The following is a 20,332-nucleotide window of genomic DNA, read 5'->3' on the forward strand; positions in this document are numbered from 1 at the left end:
AATATTATGAAAATAATTTAGTCTGTTTTTTTTCCATCTGTCTTTGTCTTGATATGTACAACTTATAGTTTTTAATGGTGATGTATGCATGACTTTTATAAATATGTTGTATAATAAACCATGGAACTTGTGTAACACTAAAAAAAATAATAAATACATCTTTTACATGCTGACTCTTCTTGCATATTTTCGTACACGTTAAAAACCACAACAATGCAAATTTCTAAATGTCCTAAATCTGTTAAGTGTTTATGTAACAAACGAATTTTGTTTCGAATTGATTAATCGTGGTATGAGTTAAAACAATGTCATAAATACAATGTAGGCAGCTTTATTTATCTGTTCAGATATACTGCTCTTCGCGAGATACACACATTGAAAGATATTGATCAAGATAAACACCTGCGCAATGACACCTGGGATCAAAACAAGAACTTGAATCCCAGACGCCGTTTTGAAAGATCAGTTGCACTTTCTTTGAATATTCCCTTCTTAATCGAATTTCCAAGAATACAAGATTATATATTCTACTATGGCGAATGCAGGGTTTGTAGTTGTAACATTGAGTTCACGCAATAGGATTTATCTGTAAAGATTTACAACTGCAATCGACACACATATGTGGAAAGATAACAATAACGATAAACACGTACGCTGTGACATCCAATTACAAAACAGGTGACCCAATAACCTCGAATTGCACAACAGGTAACCTGAATTACCAGACACATTTTTGGACAGTCCGGAATTACTGTTTTGAACTTCCCCTTCTTCATGGGATTTCCAAGATATTATACAACATTCAATGTGTCGAAGTATGAACAAACATGTTATCACAGGAACTTGGCATGATGAGCGCATCGGAGGTAAGAATTGCACTCGATATCGTTTATTTCTTTCATAACTGTGCATTATATGTATGATTCGAATGATTTAGAACGGTTTAGAACGAAAGTTTTATGAATTTCACGTAAAGATAATCATAATGTTGGTTCAGCAAACAGTTCACTTGATAACACATAAACATCAGTAAGTTCGTATCGAGAATTGCTCATGTTAACTTGGTATATAAAAGAATTGTATTAACTCGCAGATTCTTTGTATAGCGATAGTCGATCGTAACATTAATATCGTAAACAATTAATCGATTTACCAGAACAATAAGTAAACATTAAACAAATGTACGGCATCGATACACACAAAATAAATAACACACAATAGTTAGTATAACTGTAACAAGAATTCATGTCATGCCATTATTTATTAACGTTTTAATTGAAAAATTATAGAAATATACTACAGTTGTAAGTCATCTACTGCACAATGGAAAAAACTATTCATAGAAAGCTTGGCATATCTTGTACAAAAAGTACTAAGATTATGCAATTGTTTTTAAGATATTTTAATTGTGTATACCGTGAATCGTTTTTATAATCGAACAGTGCAATTAAATTACTTCCCGTTTACTATCACAGGACATACGATACTGGGTTTTATCTACACAGCACGTTACATAATATGGGTATTTGTAAAAATAACGTTTGCGTCAGGCTTTTGTAAACACTTAGGAAAACTCCACATAGAAGATGAAAGAGAAAACAAAAGCAATGAACAATTTTCGAGGAAAATAATGGAAATCTTCATCTTTTCGTCTCTTGCGCACGACAGTAATGTAACAGCAATATATTGAAATAATTGCAGCGCCTTTAGCTCACCTGAACAGAAATATATAATGATGAGCTTTTATGACACCGTGTTGGCCATTGTCTGTCAGTTGGTGCTTTCCTACGTCATTTAAGTATTTCTTCAAAGGTCTTTCTCTCCTTTGTATTTGTCAAACTTGTATAACTAACATGTTACTTACTACTATTATCGGTTATCTTAGTGAAGTATTTTGAATGTAAACATTATTTTTGTGTACGTATGAGTTTTTATTTCTTATGTATCCGTTTTCTTGATATTGTCGGGGTGTAGTATAGTGATTGTCCTGTCTATCCGTCCGGTTTTGTCCGTGGCCTGTAGTTTTGACCGTTTGGTCTAGCACCAAACAACAATACTTACACAATTACTACTAATGACCAACAACCGTTCTCTATCAAGCTTATCATACACCCTCACTTTGACATTAAACTTTACCTAATTTTGATTACACATTTAAATTGAAACAATTAATTTTAACAGAAAGGCTGAATGATGTAACATTTTTATACTGATATTTTGTCTGCTGATGTCCAACACTAATCCACACATAATACTTAGAGCAACTTGGTTGTAACCTTATTTGGACTGCTTCAACAACCCATTTGATAACAGTTTGGAGGGGTTTCATTTCCGTCTACCAACAACAATGATCGCTTAAATTATGTTATATCAAGCAGTTAGCGATTATAATGATGTTTTATCTACGCATGTCACTCTACATATTTGTTTCATTTACCGTCGAAATAAATTTTCCGGTATTACCATTGGTCTAGTAGCTATAACATCGGAAACAACTTTGCCTTGACATACAAAGTCGTTACAAATCGTGTCCCTCTGATCAAAACTGACCACGCCGCATTGGTCTATTTAAAAAATACTTATTCAGTAAATATCTATAAAACTTTCTCTCAAACGGCATGGGCAAAAGGTTAAACAATTGTGGTGCACTCTTGTATAGTTTTCCTCTGCTCAGTTTGTTGAAATCGTGCTCCTGTGGTCACATTTTTCCCCACCCTGTTGGTTAATTGTTTTTTATACAAGCTTTAAGTGAACGCTTCAAATCTGTCTCATACACAATTACATATCTGCATAAAAACCTCAGTTATTCAACAAACATGCCATAATCTGCACACATAAATTATTTTCCTACAAGTAAGCGAGCATTTAGGTTCTCTTGTTTTAATGTGTTCTTTTCGTATAAACGGCATATAGGGACATCGTTGGATCCTTTCGTTTTGATCATGTATAAGTAGGAATAATGGCTTTCGCTTAACGATTTAAAAAGCTTACGGGGAATTCCGGAGATGGTCGATGTATCACGATTGAATACGTATAGTTAACATGTCGTCTGAATAACACATGGATCTACTTGTTTTATCGGGGTGTTTTTCACTATGAAGACTTCAACACGTCATTATATAATTATAATAAATAGGAATTCCAGTTGTTAGTTTCGATTTAAGAAATCTTTTAACTCAAACAGAAATGAGTTTCCTTTAAGTAGAAGAAGATTAACTGTAGAATGTTTTAGACGTGACTCCATAAACATAGACATGGATAGATTAAGTGAATCTGTATGTACATTAAACGCATTTATTTGATTTAATTTGCAGAGCTAAATATAATGATTTTATTGTATATATAAATATACATGACTTATCGGCTCGTGGGTAAACCCCTTGCCATATCATTTAACACATTCTACGCATTTGATTATTAAGTTTTATATAAAGCTACTAGCTATTATAAAATATGCGCCGCGTCATTCGATATAATGCCATAAACTGGCAGTAAAACGTCTGACCACCCTTCACCTTAGTTTAAAAATATTTATTTCAAGCAATACACGTTGTTTTTTTCATAGCATTATATGAACATTTATACAATAAACATGTTTGAAAAGGTTTAGAACGAAAGACAATGTCTTATATAGTTCTCCTCCATATACACATACAATTACATGTTTTCAGGCGTACATTATTGGATTTTGATCATGACACAATAATAATAGTATAAGAACACATTGCGTGAATTAATACCTGACAGGATAGCCCCGAGCAGACAGCGCAAGTACGCAGGCTTATATGGTGCTATGGTTGGTGAATATTGCATACGCTCCATTTTCGCATGACGCGGCTCACATATTGCAACAAAAGACTCATGTAAAGAAGGAATAACCAATTATTATACCATCTGGTTTCCCTAACTCTGACATAATCATTATATAAATCTACACATCATACTGTTAAGTGTAATCCGGGATTCCCATTAACTTTTTCAAGAGTAGTGAAACAAAAGAAAATGCTTTCACTTTCTTACTATTATTGTAAGGTGCTGACGCAATAAATCTATCTCTCAATAATGAGTACAGAATTTATTTTGCGTTGAATAAAATGTCTTTTATATTATTTTTCAACTTGCTTTTAATTTGATATATACTTAAAATTGTCATTATCTAATCTCATTCACGTAAGATTATTCGAAAGCTCAATGTTATGTGTATTCTTAAATTTAGTATGCTTTTCAGGTATTCACTTAAGCGAATTTTTAAATGTGAAATTTAAAATAGTTAACATAATGTACTTTTAAGGGCCACTCTCGCTTTTCCATTGAAGCAAATCTTCCTCATTACAAATGCACGCAGAATCTATTCATCAAAACAGTAGCTGCTGTTATAGAGTCATATAGAAATAAAGTAGATTAGCTTTCTATTTCTCGATCTTTTTATACTCAATTGTTGGAACACATGTTTGACTTATCAATATTTAAGTAACGCATTCCAAACTTTATTACATACTGCTGTTTAACTTTCCTCAAAATATTCAATTAAAATTGCATAAACAAATGGCCCTTTGCTTTATGTTATAAGTACATGTAAGTATTGCTGTTAATACTTTATAAAGAAAAAAGAAAAATAAACATGTTAAGTACATTCTTTTAAATGCTACAACGAAACTGAATACAACATCAGTATTTTTTCAAAAATATAATTATAAGAATTGCTACAAAAGCTACTTACACTTATTTTCTTCTTAGCAATTGTTCTCATATCTTTTACCAATTTGTATACATGGATTGGAAACATTTAAACTTGCTCATTTACCATTGAAAATACAATAATTAAACAAACAAAACAAGTAATCCAGTACGTATTTCTCGACATGAATAAGTAATTCGTGGTAATAACACTATTTCTTAATTTAATGAGTTTACTGGCACTGCATATTTTTTCAATGATATCATTGCCCTTATATGAAGGCTCATATTAGGTAAGCTTTTACTAGGAAGATATATCGCTATTTTTATAAGCGAAATGATTCGTGCCCAAAGACAATCGTAAGTGGATAGAGTGCAATGGTTATTCAAATCCAATATTCGATTATAGATTGTTGTGTAAGCGAGAATGTTGACAACCGGGTTTGCCAAGGGTAATGTAAACATATATTTTAAGCGTGCGGTTTGTTGTAATTTTATTTGAATGTATATATAGATATGATTCATATGAAATAAATTACTCAACAATTTTAAGATTTGTTTAATTTTTTTTAGCCATTGTAATGTATATTTTTCGAAAATAATTCGTGGTTTTGCACAAAAAGGCAAATAATTAACATATCCAGTATCATGTTTAAAGATCATATTCTACAGATTGTTTGAAATTTTTTTATAGTGGAAACTATCTACAAGGAATCGAGATAAATTACAAACAAATCTATTGCAATAAAATACATTTTATATGCAGAACAAAGCATACGAAGACCAAACTCCTGAAGTTGTATTAGATTTAATGGTTCTTAATAATGACATATTTCTCTTGCAAAAACACGTTGATAATTAATAAGGCGTTCATAATGAAGTTCCAAAACTACTTGACAACTTTACATATTATGTTAACAAAATAGAATTGGTATTGCTGTATGTAAGTTACTTCTAACTTAACTTCTAAATTAAAATAAAGCGGAATTTAAAAATAAATACACGCGTGATGCATTAGGTTATTGCTATGAATCAATAATATTTAATAATAAAGTCCCAATGCAGATTTTGCATTAAACTATATGCTTAAGTAACAACATTGTAAGGTTATGAACATCAAATCGATTGATAGGACGATTAACAAGTACCTATGATGTCCATTTAGTGTTTTTTTTTACAGGAAGTTTTCCTCGATTATATTTGTTTTCCAAATTATACTTTATTGTGAACGATAAACAGTATAATTAATTTTCTTAAATGTTCATCTTTACTGGTTTTTAAGCGTTTTGTCGTGGTATTCAACATTTAAGAAATAGATAATGCATCTTTTATACATAAGTACGAGGTATCGTACGATTCGTAGAAAACTGGAATAGCGAAAATAAATTGTTATCATCAACCAATTTTCCAAAACTCCGATTTACCCCTTTATTCATGCGCAATAAAAGAAGTTCTTCGCATATCTCAATAATCCGCCTTGTAAATACAGAACATCACTATATAACATGACCGTGTCATAAAAGTTGTAAAATAATATTATTGAAGCAAAATTGCTAAGCATTGGCTACGACATAGTTTTTATTGTTTGCATATGCATGCGAGAATAAGTTCCTCACTTGACGGTCTATGCCGAAAAGATACGAGTGTTTACGGAGACAGTGAGAATAATTTTTTTCTGATACATTTTTTGAAGACATCATATTTGGTATTTATAAACATATTTTAAGATATTGTTATTTTATTGTCTCATTCAAGAAAAAAGAAAATGAAAAAAAAACAACAACAACAAATATTCATGATCATTCTCGGAAATATACGAACTTACCAGATATGATATTTCACTGATTCCGGGATCTACCGGGATGAACCAAGGCTCTACCGGGATGAACAGATGCTCCATCGGGGACGACCGGGATTGACCGGGAAAAACCGGGGCTCCAACGGGAAAGTATTAAAATGTTTAATACCTCCGGGATGAACCTGGAGTCTGCGGGAAGGACCGGCAACGACCGGCACGGCACCGGGAACAACCGGAACGGCACCAGGAACATCAGGGACGGCACCTGGAACAACCGGGACGGCACCGTAGCTCCACCGGGGCACATACAGACCTCGGCAGAGCTACGGCAACGCCCCGTTGAATGCCGTTAGAGTCCCGATATAGCTACGGTGCATAAGTAAACCGGCGCTCTGCCGGGAGGCCACCGGCATTCACCGGGGCTCCGCCGGGGCATACCGGCGACGACCGGGTCGAAACCGGGGCGTTGCCGTAGCTCTGTCGGGGTCTGATGCCGGTATAGCCCCGGTGAGTGCCGGCGGTGTAACGGTATACCGGGGCTCTGCCGGGACGCTGCCGGCTTTCACCGGGGCTAAACCGGGGCAATACCGGCGACAAACGGGGCTATTAGCCAGTCCGGGTTGACCGGGACTCTGCCGGGCTGCTGACTGGCTTCAAGCGGGTCGGCACCGAGAAATAGTGTGACTGCCTTAAAAAATTTCTACGAATCATCCCGGTCCTCGCCGGTCGACCGGCGTTATCAAACGGGATGGACCAGGGCTCTACCGGCAATAGTGAGACTTGGACTTAAGTTGATTTTCTTTTGTATACACATTACAAAGGAAGTATGAGTGTTTTCCTGATCTGTTTATTATGTAATAGAAAGCTATTTTAGGCTATTGAAAGTGATTTTTTGACGCCAACAATAACAGTTTTTTGCGGCCATGTTGTTGTTGTTGTATATCTTCACCGCCTATGTAGACAAACCTCTACCAAATCTGTAGAGTTGAACAAAAGGTTATCGTTCCCACAACCAGTATCGTGTTGTCCTCCACCGTCTATGTACACTATAGTATATACACAAATATTGTCTTTTCTTACAGTCTCTGAGCTTCTGCACTCAAACGCTACGACCAATCCGTTTAAAATGACAATGATTGTATTAATACGCGTATTTTTAGTAAAATTCTCATTCACGTTTTTGCAAATAAAGTAGCCATAATCTTCCTTTTTTCTGTATTGAATACCCTTATTTTGACAATATCGAATAGAAAAATACTACGCGAGTACTTATACTTGTTTTAATTATTTTAAAGGACGGTGGCTGTGAACGTGAAGATTTTTTACCAAAGGTACGTGGACACCATGAAACCTCTGCCGATATTAAAATAACTGTAACGCAGCATCATATTGTTAAACAAATAAGGTGCCCTTTACAACGAATAATCTTTAATTCTTGCCTATACTTTTTTCACGCCTTTAAAATTGTATTTATTATTTTTGACATTTTATATATTCTTTTGGAATATTACAATACCATATTAAGATTTTATTTTAAACACATTGCAAACATGACATATCAAAATCTGACGGCTTATTTCTTTAAAATACACACTAAGAATATACCTTTGGTATTTTTTGTCAATGAAGACATGGCTATATATATGAATTCAAAAATCTTACTGATAACTAATTTTAAATTAAAAATTCAGAATATAATTTTGGTATTTTACGTAAATGAGGACACGCATGTCTAAGAGCTTAATTGATAGTTTGCATTACATCATATTGCTGAAACACTTTTGGTATTAAGATAAATTGTCGTTGTGCATGATCACTCTTTTTAATGTTATTACTGACAGAAGGACTCAGCCGTTGAGTCGACAGAAGAACATCAAGATTCGTGCGGACAGGATCCAAAAGGCAACGTGAGTAGTATTTAAATATTATTACACGTTCTTGCGAAATGTTTAATTTTATAACACATTCCTGAGTAATATTAAAGTTTAATAACACCTTCCTAATATAAGATTCAAATTGTTTGTGGGTTGGATATTTTTTTTATCTAAGGCTATATTTATTGTATGACGAAATGACAGTAAGATTTTATAAAATTGTTACTGTGAACGTAATGATATCTTAGAATGATTTTAATATGGTTAACTATAATTTTTTTTTATATGTCTATAATTCATATTTCAGAGATTTTGCCGCTGGTTACGCAACAATAAGAAATGCGCAGTCTGTATGTTTGTTGTAGCTATATGTATTGCTACTGCTATAATTGTCCTTCATGCCATATTAAAACATACAAGGGACAACAACGGGCAGCAAAATGCTAACGTATCTACATTATCTACAGTAGAACCTAACAGTCAACCGTTAATAGAAAAAAAATGTAAGTTCATGAAAATTAGTAAATTATACAAGTCATTATAAATTGATACTGATAAGATGCCCGGGAATATGAGGTATAATTAGTACACAGTGTACGAGTATTACAATAAACTATTGAAAACAATGCCGATATTTTTTTAATAAGAAACAAAATAGAACATGGTGAAACTTAACACATATTGCAGCAATCTTCCTTCAAAATAATAGTTTTTCAAAGTACATATAACGGATTCTACAACTAAACAAAATATTGTTACTCGCTTATTTTTAAACTGGTTCTCTTTACTAAAAGAGATATACATAACACATTTGAATGGCGTATTTCAAACACAATTCACATCTTTTTTTTCCCAGAGATCATAAATTGCGTTAAGATGGATGTTTAGGTTTTCCCCATTTTAAATAACTATATATGCATTTTATTTTCATATGTGCATGCTGATTTTCGTTTCTTAATTCTTAATCGCATACGTTCAGAAATGTTTAATCTCATTTGTCACACTGGTGTAAAAGCGAAACTAAAACATATTTTCATCCGATTGATTTTCGTTGTTTGGTTATTTTTTAAGGCACCTTCAAGTCCTCATTTTGGCACAAATATACGTAAAGAGAGATTCTGATCGTTATTCTTACTTTTGAGTGTAGTCTATTGCTAAATTAAACAGTTATTTACAATACGCATTTGATTTAATCATAATAAATATATTGTTTATAATCCAGATGTATAAGAAGATACCAACACTTTGACATTTTTTTTTATAAAAATAAAAATTACATATGGTTTATTGAAATCAAATTATTGTTCGACGAAGGCGTTGACAATTTCGACGTGGAAAGGAATGATTGAGTTTAAAAGTCAGTGTATATAATGTTATGCATCTTTGTAAATGTTAATAAGTTTACTTCAAATTGTTGGGAAACCAGCTTTAGACAAAACTAAAGGAGGATACATTTGGCTACTAACCATGTATATATCTGTATATTGTTTTATACAAACAAGCTCGCCATCTTCTGAAATAAATTAGCATCGCTGTGAGAAAAGAGGGTTTAATGCGTGTCCATACAGTGTCGTCGCAGAATAGCCTGTGCAGTCCGCACAGGGACGACTCTTTCAGACTAAACTGAATTTTCACTAACAAGAGACTTCCTTTCAACGAAAAATCCCATTGAAACGCAGTGTCGTCCCTATTAAGCCTGAGTGGACTGCACATGCTTATCTGGGAAGACAAATAAAGCACATGCATTACACCCACTTTTCTCAGAGTGATGCTCATACATGTATTTAAACTTTACAGGTATTCAAGATGACGATGGATATTGTTCAATACAGATCCCTGCTAATACATCAAGATTAGAAGGTGACACATACGTCTTTCTTTTTTTCATATCACCTCATCATCGTTCTGACGAATTTATTTAATGCCCCCTTCTGTGATTATAATTGTACGCATTTAACCAAAAATTTGCTGAGTTTTTATCATATCGATAGAGAATGATTTCCTTCCATTGTTTCAACTATAAATATCCTTTAGATTCATGTATTCTTCTTTTCATTGCAGCACAGTCCTGCGGCCCGCAAAGTAGGTTTGACAAATGAAATTTTTAACGTGTTATAATATTTGTTAAATTAAAAATGCATCTTCTTGTTAAAGCTCTTGATTAAAGTACACACAAATAGTGGCTTGCTTAACACATGGATCTGCGACTTTAAAACGTTTTATTGAAAGAAATTAATTTACTTTAAGTATAAGAAGTTGCAAAGAATATTGTTTCCTTAATAATAGAATATTGTGTGACTGTTACAGTAGTGACTGACCTATTGATGTTTTGGGAGTTTCATAATAACTATATTCTAAGGCAAACATTACACATCTTTTTATAGTTTAAAATGTATTTTGAATATGCACATGAAGCATTTCCCCTTGTGAACATTTAACACGAAATCCACTTAGCAGTTAAAGGGGAGCTTAGTACATTTAATTTCGGGAGTAATACATCTATTAAATATATATTGGAAAACACACCATTTATCATACATTTTGTCGCAGCCAAAATTTCGTCCTTTAAAATCATGTACACACTGGGGTCATTAAGCTGTAAAGTTTGAGTGTAAGCCAGCCAGCGTATGGAGAGGTATTGTTCATTTCATGCGAAAAACATTTCCGATAACGTTGGCTGAGGTCCGGTATTATTTCAGAAACTGTCGGACGTCATGTCCTACACAAAACAACAATATGTAAACATGTGTTTTGGTTAAAAATGAAAACGAAACTAGAATTTTGTGAAACAAAATACGGACTGGTTTATGTTTAATTTACTTTGATATATTATTTAACATTAAACACAACGGATTTTACAAACCAGTCGAACTTGCTAATTTTTATAACTTGCTAATTTTGCTCAATTCTTAGAACCAATCAAATATTGCACCTTGTTTCCTGACGTATTTAGTTTTTGTGTTGTTTAATTGAATTTTACTCGTTTAAATCCTTGTGATGAATCAAAAATGGGAAACCACACGACCTTAGCCTTTTCCGTGTCAATCTGATTCAAAAGTCAGCAGTGTTTGAGTAGAAGCGATTAATATTGATGTTTGAAATCACAAAGCTTTGTTTACGTTTCATTCAGTTTTACCATATATGTTCATAGAGCGGGTTAACATTTAGTTGTTATTCAATTGTATTGAGAATTATTAAGCATTGTGATTATTATTTCATAATAATACAGATAAATTCTATAAAAATGTATTTGGTGTTGTTTGGTTAAAAAAGAACAAGGTCCGGTAAAGTCTGGTGAGGTCCAATAACTTTAATAAAAGTTATTGGACCTAATGTCCGATGAGTTTTTTTTGTCTTTCGTATGGATCAGTGTTGTTAAACAGTTTTCGCGATGTACGTTTTATCAGACAAAATGAGGGAAAATGTAAATCCTGTTGCATCAGAATCATAGTGACCTAATTTCATAAGGTATACTTTTCCAGCTGGTCCGCGTAGAAAATGTCACCATTTTAATTTGCGGTTAGACAACTAAGGATAAACATTTAAACTAGCCACTGAATTTGATACAGAGTTCATGACTTTTCATACGACATGACGCAATAATTACAATGTCTTAACAATATCATTAGAACTTGACTTCGAATCCTGCAATAAACAGTGCCACATATTAAGAAAGGGTTTATTTGTTGATATCATTCATATATGTAAGCTACTCTTTCAGACTGTTTTGAGTGCAAGGGCACATGTCTGGGGGCTGACGTCATCAGGGGGATGTTAAACCAGCACATCGAATGCAACAACTCTCAACGTTTTATTGATTGTAAATATTTTTTATTCTTCGATAATGCGCTAATTAGAACACATGGTGTATTGTTTTTGCGAGAGAGAAAATAATCGTGCTATTTAAGTCGTCAATACGCTCATAAACCGTTGATTTCTTTCAACCGATGTCGGCAATTAAGAGATAATTCATTCTAACATTAAGCTTGTCAGCTCGTAGCTTTGTCATGAATCGTTTCATTCAAAATTGATAAAAGGGTCGCTGGTATGTAATAACTGACAGAAAGATTTTACCAACAATTGTAGGCTGCGTCGTTCGGTCAGCAAGCGGAAACGGGCAATGCGGAGAACATGGTGAACTTGTCTGCATTAATTCCACTAATCCACCGGATTGTCAATGTCATCTTGGATGGACAGGCCCGTACTGCAATAAAACGGACTTGGTTGAGGTAAATACCGTTTGACGAAAGGGACGTATGCCTGCTCGAATTTTAATTAATATTACCAGCATATCATAAGTAAATATACACTATTATTGGCACATACTTATGCTCGTTTTTTTATTGTGTGTGCAACTATATTTCTGACCGACACAATAACACTTACTGAGAAAAGATTCTTCACATACATTGTTGTGGCATCCTAAAAACCAAATTCATATTTGCCATAGCGCGATGTTTATACACATATTTTCTAAATTGCGATTTCTTTCACGATACTGCAATCTCAAAACACGTAGATCTTAGTTGGGGACATAAATATATTACTCTTCAAGTGTATAGTTAATTGGAATTCGATAATTATTTTGCGTTTAAATATATTTTAATTTCTGAAAGCTTTCATTTTGAATAGTTTTAGACCATTGAACAAGATAAGTTACGTGATAACTATTCATTCCACTATTCTAGGCAAGTTACGTGATAACTATTCATTCCACTATTCTAGGCAAGTTACGTCATAACTATTCATTCCACTATTCTAGGCACTGTGCAACTGTGATGCGAGCAATCAGACAATTGCCGTTGAAAACTGTTTCAGCGTTGATCGTCCAAAGGACTGGCATATTTGTCTGCACGTCTTAAGTGATGGTACACAATGCAGATGTGCCAATTATGAATCTGGTATGTTCTTTATTGTATATACAAACAATCATTCTTACACAGATGCCGGATATTTGTATTATTTTAAAACACAATCGTTTTATAAGATATTTGAAAATGCTTTCTGTGATTTACAAATAAATTCTTTCATATCGTTTTTTATCGATATAAGTAAACTTTCTAGAACTCTCTATATTACTATATAATCAAATTTGCTATTTACACATAAATCAGAAACATTAGTGTTGCATTTGCCATGCAGTGTGCAGTGTGTAACCTTTTTAGAATTAATATGAGTAACGATCTGTTCTTTTTTTCATGGTAACTTTCACTGTGAACAAAATATTGGCGATTCATTTTTGCGCATTTCACTACGTTTTAATGATGGTTCATTCTGTATCAGCCAAACTGGAATTGTGTAGACAGATGCTATAAACCAGTTGCCTTAAATGGATATTTTGTTTCTGACAGGCTTCTTAAAGGTGAGAAAGCCAACGTTGATTGCTTAATTGACAGACCACACGAAAAAAGTTCATCCCTAACTAGTTTTCGGTACGTAGTAGACACTGTAATATTCTGTTAACGTAGGTTCAAAACGATGTCATATAGCAAGTATTTGTGAAAATATGTTAATTGACGCTATTGTGCATTGAAGGGAATAGTCTATCCATGTAAACAGTCATTAAATTGATAAATTTCCATTTTCTTTCCGTAATATGCATTTAAAAAATGTAAATTATCATGTGGTCATTATCTGATTTGTTTTGAAGTTGTAGTTATGTTTATATTGCACACAATTAAGAAAAACCATTGCGTAATTGTATGTCTATACAAAGTGTTGATTTGTTAACTTTATGATGATTGCATAATTACAAAATTGATGCTTTTAAGTAGTGTCTCATATCCTTAAAAAAATAAATTTCAAAAGTTAACATATTGCTTTAATTGGTATTTTGTAGTTATTAAATTCCAATTGGGAATATTGGATGGTTTAGCCATCGAGAAATTTGGACAGTATGCGTATATAATGTATCATTTGCGCGTATATAATGTATTCTTTGTACAAGAGCTGCTTATTTAGTTTTAATAACTTATTTAATATATATTTTTGGTATAAGGATATGAATTGTCAAAGGGATAAAAACAATGTTATCTATTATAATATGTACCAGTTACTGAACGTTGGCATATTCAATTGAATCAGTTAGGTCATTAAAAATATTGTAAATAAAAGGATTTCTCACGCATACAAGCCATACGTATTTGAGGTATCTTGTTGAAAAATCTATTTACATGTTGTTTTATTGCAGGTGCATTAAAGTGATTGAAAACATGATAATGTTCTCCCCGTAGAGCAAAGGATGTCAGAGGAATCGTCTCGTCTCTCTGCACGACAAAATGACAACCTCGCGCAGTTGACTGTTCCTTTTTCGTGCCTATAATTACATAATAAAAAGGATTGTTAAAGTTATATTATACAATAATACACCAGATGAAAAGATGCTGAAATACGCATTAGAGTGAATCTGCGATTATCATTTCTACAGAACTGATTTTGAACCTCTTTGCCTCAAGCATTACTACCGAATTCGTTAAATAGTGGCTTTATATGTTGTTAAGAAATTATATTTATATAAATACAAATAATATTTTTCCGTGTTCAACTAAAATAATTGATTGTGGTTACCTTAACGACACGTTTAATTGAGTAACAATCCTTTTTCCTGTAAATCATGTTCATTTTGATCTGGAGTTTAAAGTTGCGGAATGAAACAGTCAATAAATACGACGTAATGCAAATCCAAACGCCGCAGTTAATCAATAAAGTGTTAAATTATACATGCCCGTTATTAAATAGAAACAGTTACAGTAGTAACCTCAGATGGACTTTTATCGAGGATGGGGCCTCTTTTTTTTAAAATTTATAACCTGATATCCGATTTCAAATTTATAATTTCATAATTTGGCGGAGATGTTCTAATATTTAAAGACCACTAAGGCTTATGTCTGAGTATTCTTGGATCAAGAGTTGAGGTTATATCACCATATAATTGTTTAGTTTAATTTAAAACAAAATGTCAGCACCAAATGCGGAATATGTTAAGGAATCATTTTGTTGTTAGGTATATTAAGGTACGTTTAACATGTTTAAGTTTTGATAAAAAACAAAACAGGCATTTATCTTATTAATATGCATTATCATTTCTGTAATCATGTAACCTGACACATTCTTCTATATCATTGGCCGAAACAACTCGATAAGGAAAAGAAGTTAGCTGATGCAGGAAGAAAATACTTAACTCGATATTGTAACAAATAACATATAACCCGAATTATGTTGCAACCAGGATAACAATGTCGGTGAAATATTAAAGCAATTAACGTATACATGTGCTCGCACACACTTTAAGGGATTGCTCCTGTTTGGCGCATCAACAAATCAAATCTGCAAATTTTTGCTTTATAACGTAAATACAAAACAGTTTAAATTGTGCAAAGGTGAACCGACCTTTGTGTGCCATGGGCGAGGACTTTAACATGACGGGAAGTAAGGTAAATGTTTTCATTGCAAATGTTTTATTATAATTATTATCATTGTCATCCGTATTATATTAATAGACACTTTCATTTGTGATTTCATTATTATTTACGTCATCATAGTATGACAGCTTTAAACATTAATTCAATACTTACAATTATGTTTTTGAATGAGCGTGCGTATTTGTTCTACCTAGCGGTCAGGGACAATCCATTAAAGTGCACGCTTTCATTTCCAATGTGGTCGTTTGATTTTGCTGATGCGACGGAAGGAGGAAAAGAAAGTGTTTAGTTACCCATCGACCCTTTAACGCACTCGGTGTATAGAACCGATACACACAAAATATGTTGTTATTTTCTCAACAATTCATCTCTTTATGGGTGGGAAACGCTATAATAGTTTCTGAAATATCCAGGGTGTCACGACCCAGAATTTCACCAGAGACTACTGGATTGGTAACCAAGTGTTTTACCACTATTCCACTGCGCATTCTGAGTAAACTTCTGGAAAATATGACCTCAATCTTGAACTGATGCCATTGCATTCGTTAGTATGTCTATACTACTTTCACTGATTATACGTGTGTCGATACTAATTCTTATGTTTCTGGTAACAGTCAACGTATACTGCTGTTCTCCTACTTCTATTTAATCAATAATGTAGGTCTCTCTTTCCTAGTCGACCATTGATGTGTCCGTGTTAAATCTTTTGGTTCATATACAAGTTAAATACTGTGCGGACGTACATACACATATGTTTCAATCCATACTCAATATGGATTATCCAATACCGTGATGTCTTGCAGAAAATATTTTGTTAAAAAATTGTATTATTTGCAAAAGGTAATAAAAATGCAGAATTGCACTGAATGTGGCAAAAGTATGTTTCCTTTACACATACGCTATTCGAAGTTATTAAAATATGTTATTATATGTGCATAGTATTATAGATCGGAACCGATGATTATGCACGAAATCAGCTGTAATTATTTTTTTCTTCAGCGAAAACGAGTACTTGTATTCCGATTAGTTGCAATAATTCAACTCTCAGCTTTATAACCCAATGGGTTGCCGAGAGTTGCAATGCGCTCTCTCTTGTCCATGGGTGCAAAATGTTATCAACAATGCAAGGGTTAATTAACACTGAAACTGCAAGAACTTATTCAAGTTTACCTGTCTAAACCACAAACTCATCCAAATGGTACCATTAAAGCAAGAAATAATTGCTTTTTATTGACTTAGTTTTTCTTTCGTACGCTGTATCCGCCATATTGGAAAATTGACCCAATATTGGTTAGGTCGCAGTACACCAATATTTTGCACGTCGGTTATGTGATGGAGCCTATTAAAGTTGATAACTATGCGGTATTCAATGCAGAATACACTGTTTCAAATTTAAACATAACAAATGTCAGCGAGAAAAGTGTGTTGAAACATCGTCGTGTTTTTATAGGGTGTATGCAAAGGATAACATCCGTATGTTGCCATTCAGGTAAATTTAACATTGTTATGAAGTTTATTCATTATTTTTCTCAATTTGTCTCGAACGACGTCTGTTTAGTGAAGCGCGCGGATTCCGGATGTTTAGGAAGGGGTGCATATGGACTCCCAGAGCCGCCATAGCAAAAATTATCCGTTTATATGGACTAGTATTCCAATATACAATGTTAATAGTTGGACATAGGGCGTGTTACTTTCGTTTTAAATATCGTGCAAAATTATAAGTACATTACAAACGTACAATCCGAAATGTTATGAGATCTATCGTCAGCAAAACAACAACAGTTATCTCTCTTTCATTCACCAAACTGTGACATCCTGGAAATAAACCTTGACATTATTTTCATCAACGTCCGGTTGCTGGTCGCGAAGTGTAAGTATACACTTTGAAGGAAATAGCATGCTTTGTCTTAGAAATTGCACAATAATCATGATGAAAGCATTAACTGCCTGCACTTCTTAAATACTGTAAATTTTAACAACATATTCAAGAAAGCATGTATTACTTTTATTCTGTCAGTTAAAAAGCGTTTTGCGGTTTTCTTACAAAACAACATTTAGAATCTTGCATTCATTATAGTTTGTTTGACGTATATGGAAGGATGTGACATATGCACATGCATTTGTTGTATGCATACAGGTAAACATAGATAAGAGAGTATTCGTTTGATGATTGAATGTGTGATAAATGCGTTTCAGTTGCTTTATACAGTCAGGGGCGATACCATCACCTTTGTATAATGTTTCGCTATTTTCGTTGTTGCAGTTTTTGTTTTCTAATAAATTGTTTTACAATTCAAAGATATGACAGGCTCTGTTTTTTCAACCATGTGCATGGAGTGTTTAAAAAAGGCTAAACGAATAAGGACTTCACACTTCCCTTGTCTGATAACCTTCACATATTTTAGTAGTTTGTATGAAATGTTTGTAAATTTAGGCAATTATGTGTTACAACATACAGTAAATTAATTTACTGTATTCGTATTTCTCTGAGCAACACATAATGCCAGTTTCTGTCTTATTTCACTTTTTTCACTTTAAAAAATTTGAAATAACAGTTGTTTGATTGTTTCTCGTATTTAAATATAAATATACTAAATAATGACAAATTAAATACGTCATCATCAGATAGTATACGTCTATAGCGCTAGGCGTGACTGTATGGGATATCAATTTTACATGACATAGGCTGAGATAATGTAAAATCTAAGTAAACATGCATAGTAGGGGTATGTTTTGCAACATCAGTGTCTGGTGCACTTATTGACAAAGATGCATCTAGAAAAGATTAACAACGTTGAGATATATTAAAGCTTATAAACACACATTTATTTTACCTTTATTAAAATGACAGAGCTCTTAATGATATACAATATAGTTATTTATACTTCATAATATATTTACTTATGTATTGGTCAGAAAAAACATTTGAACGATTTACGAACAACTGAATATTAAAATGACACTACATAAAATTAAGGGGTTAAATTAATGTATGCAAGTAAAATATGTCAATTCTTTCGCAACTCTGGGAATTATACTTAATGGAAATTTATAAAAATACTAACTAAAAATTGACCATTGTGATGGACGTCGGCCCAAATAATCTTGTTCTGTAATCTAGATCTAACCTTAACGTTTAAGTCATTTTACTTCAACTTTTCATTTTTTACATGACTTACAAGGGTGTGCGACATTATTCGTTGATTTTGCGACATATATCGACAGTTGTATTTTTTGCGACATTAATCGTTAAAGTTGCGACATATATCGTCAGTACGATTTGGAATATTTATCGTTCCTTGCGACATTTATCGTCAGCGTTGCGACAAATCTCGTAGCCTGCGAGACTTAACGACGATGCGACATTTAACGGCGCTACAATGGGTTATCAAGCTATATGTGGACCGAACATAAGATGTTAGAAATAAAATAAGCGGTCCTCGCTCAAAATGCAATTCACTGTTTGCGTAAGACGTGCTTTAAATATCTCAGCACAATTATGTAAACCACTATTGGAATTTAAAGTTGTTAATGTTTATAACTTGAAGTTTATGTATAGTGAAATAAAACAGTTACTTACTACGGTTTGGATAAATCACTAAAAACAGAAGTGAAACGTGCTGTCTAGTTGATAATTTTCGCATTTGATTTCTTCTTTTATAAACAAAGTGTGTTCATTCGTTTTCATGTGAATAATCACGGACTTAATTGGTTCTTCAAAATGAGTTATTTGAGCCAAAACACTTCATATCGCCGATCGTCTTCACGGGATAGTTCGCATGAAACAGTCGTTTTGGAGGTAAGCCTTTTTTTCTTTAATACCTTCGTCGGTAATATGTTGGAGATTTAATGTTCCTGCGCATTTAATACACTCATGTTAATCGAATGATATAGACTATACGTGACAATTGATCAAAGGTTTGAAGTTGTCTCAAAGCGTTGTTTTTCTGCCTATTCTATCCTATAGAAAGGTTTGTTTACATTTCGCTGGTGATCCTCTGGTTGTCGGTGAATGTCGGAGTCTTTGGAGCTTCTACGTCTAGTATATGCATCTACAACGGAACATTTTTCCGGAGATACTCGTCAATTCCAATGTAAATAACGAAGTTCGTAAAAGGCCGGTAGTTTTTGCTCATCAAATTCCATTGTTTGCATAAAATATAGTTTGCTAGTAGGACAATGTTTAACCTTTTTAGAGCATGCAAAGCTAAAATAATGTTTGAACGATTCAGCATATTTAAAGTTTAAAGAAATTGATGGGTTAGTACTTAATATACGAGTCAATAACAAGTTCAAGCATAGCCAAATATGTATCCATAAAAAACATATTACATACACAGAAAATTAATTGTCGAATATGTCAGTACTAATCATTGCAAGAAACAATTGATGAATAAAACAATAAAACATCCGTGCTTAAAAAAGTACAACGGTACCCCATTATAACTGATCTTCATTGTTTATACGCGTGTATAAGCGGTAGAACATTATTTTGAACTATAAGATAATACACCTAAGTATTAGTTTGATCGTTATTTGTTTGATGGTTTATTTTACACGTG

General features: G+C 33.2%; 2 protein-coding genes across 14 annotated transcripts in view; both read left to right on the forward strand.

Annotated features, from left to right (window-relative positions):
- Positions 1 to 456: 456 nt before the first annotated feature.
- Positions 457 to 15,404, forward strand: LOC127838980 (uncharacterized). 2 transcript variants are annotated; one of them, XM_052367123.1, is made up of 11 exons: positions 457 to 866; positions 7,771 to 7,806; positions 8,317 to 8,382; positions 8,657 to 8,852; positions 10,147 to 10,209; positions 10,411 to 10,431; positions 12,071 to 12,169; positions 12,436 to 12,578; positions 13,112 to 13,250; positions 13,701 to 13,781; positions 14,540 to 15,404. In XM_052367123.1, the coding sequence occupies exons 1-10, from the start codon at positions 828 to 830 to the stop codon at positions 13,736 to 13,738; spliced, it is 840 nt and encodes a 279-aa protein (XP_052223083.1). In that variant the 5' UTR covers positions 457 to 827; the 3' UTR covers positions 13,739 to 13,781; positions 14,540 to 15,404. The 2 variants fall into 2 exon arrangements, with proteins under 2 accessions (XP_052223083.1, XP_052223084.1); XM_052367124.1 differs by lacking the exon at positions 457 to 866 and adding an exon at positions 3,135 to 3,275.
- Positions 15,405 to 19,236: 3,832 nt separating this feature from the next.
- LOC127837082 (neurogenic locus notch homolog protein 1-like) overlaps positions 19,237 to 20,332 on the forward strand; it is a 394,957-nt gene continuing 393,861 nt past the window's right edge. For 9 of the 12 annotated variants that reach the window (XM_052363907.1, XM_052363914.1, XM_052363913.1 and 6 more), the window contains exon 1: positions 19,410 to 19,569. In XM_052363907.1, the coding sequence (XP_052219867.1) occupies positions 19,492 to 19,569 (78 nt within the window). In that variant the 5' untranslated portion in view covers positions 19,410 to 19,491. Of the gene's footprint in view, positions 19,570 to 20,332 lie in introns of all 12 variants that reach the window. The other 3 variants (XM_052363896.1, XM_052363909.1, XM_052363903.1) reach the window with 3 other exon arrangements.

The sequence above is a fragment of the Dreissena polymorpha genome, chromosome 7, assembly GCF_020536995.1.
Source record: "Dreissena polymorpha isolate Duluth1 chromosome 7, UMN_Dpol_1.0, whole genome shotgun sequence".
NCBI lineage: Eukaryota > Metazoa > Mollusca > Bivalvia > Myida > Dreissenidae > Dreissena > Dreissena polymorpha.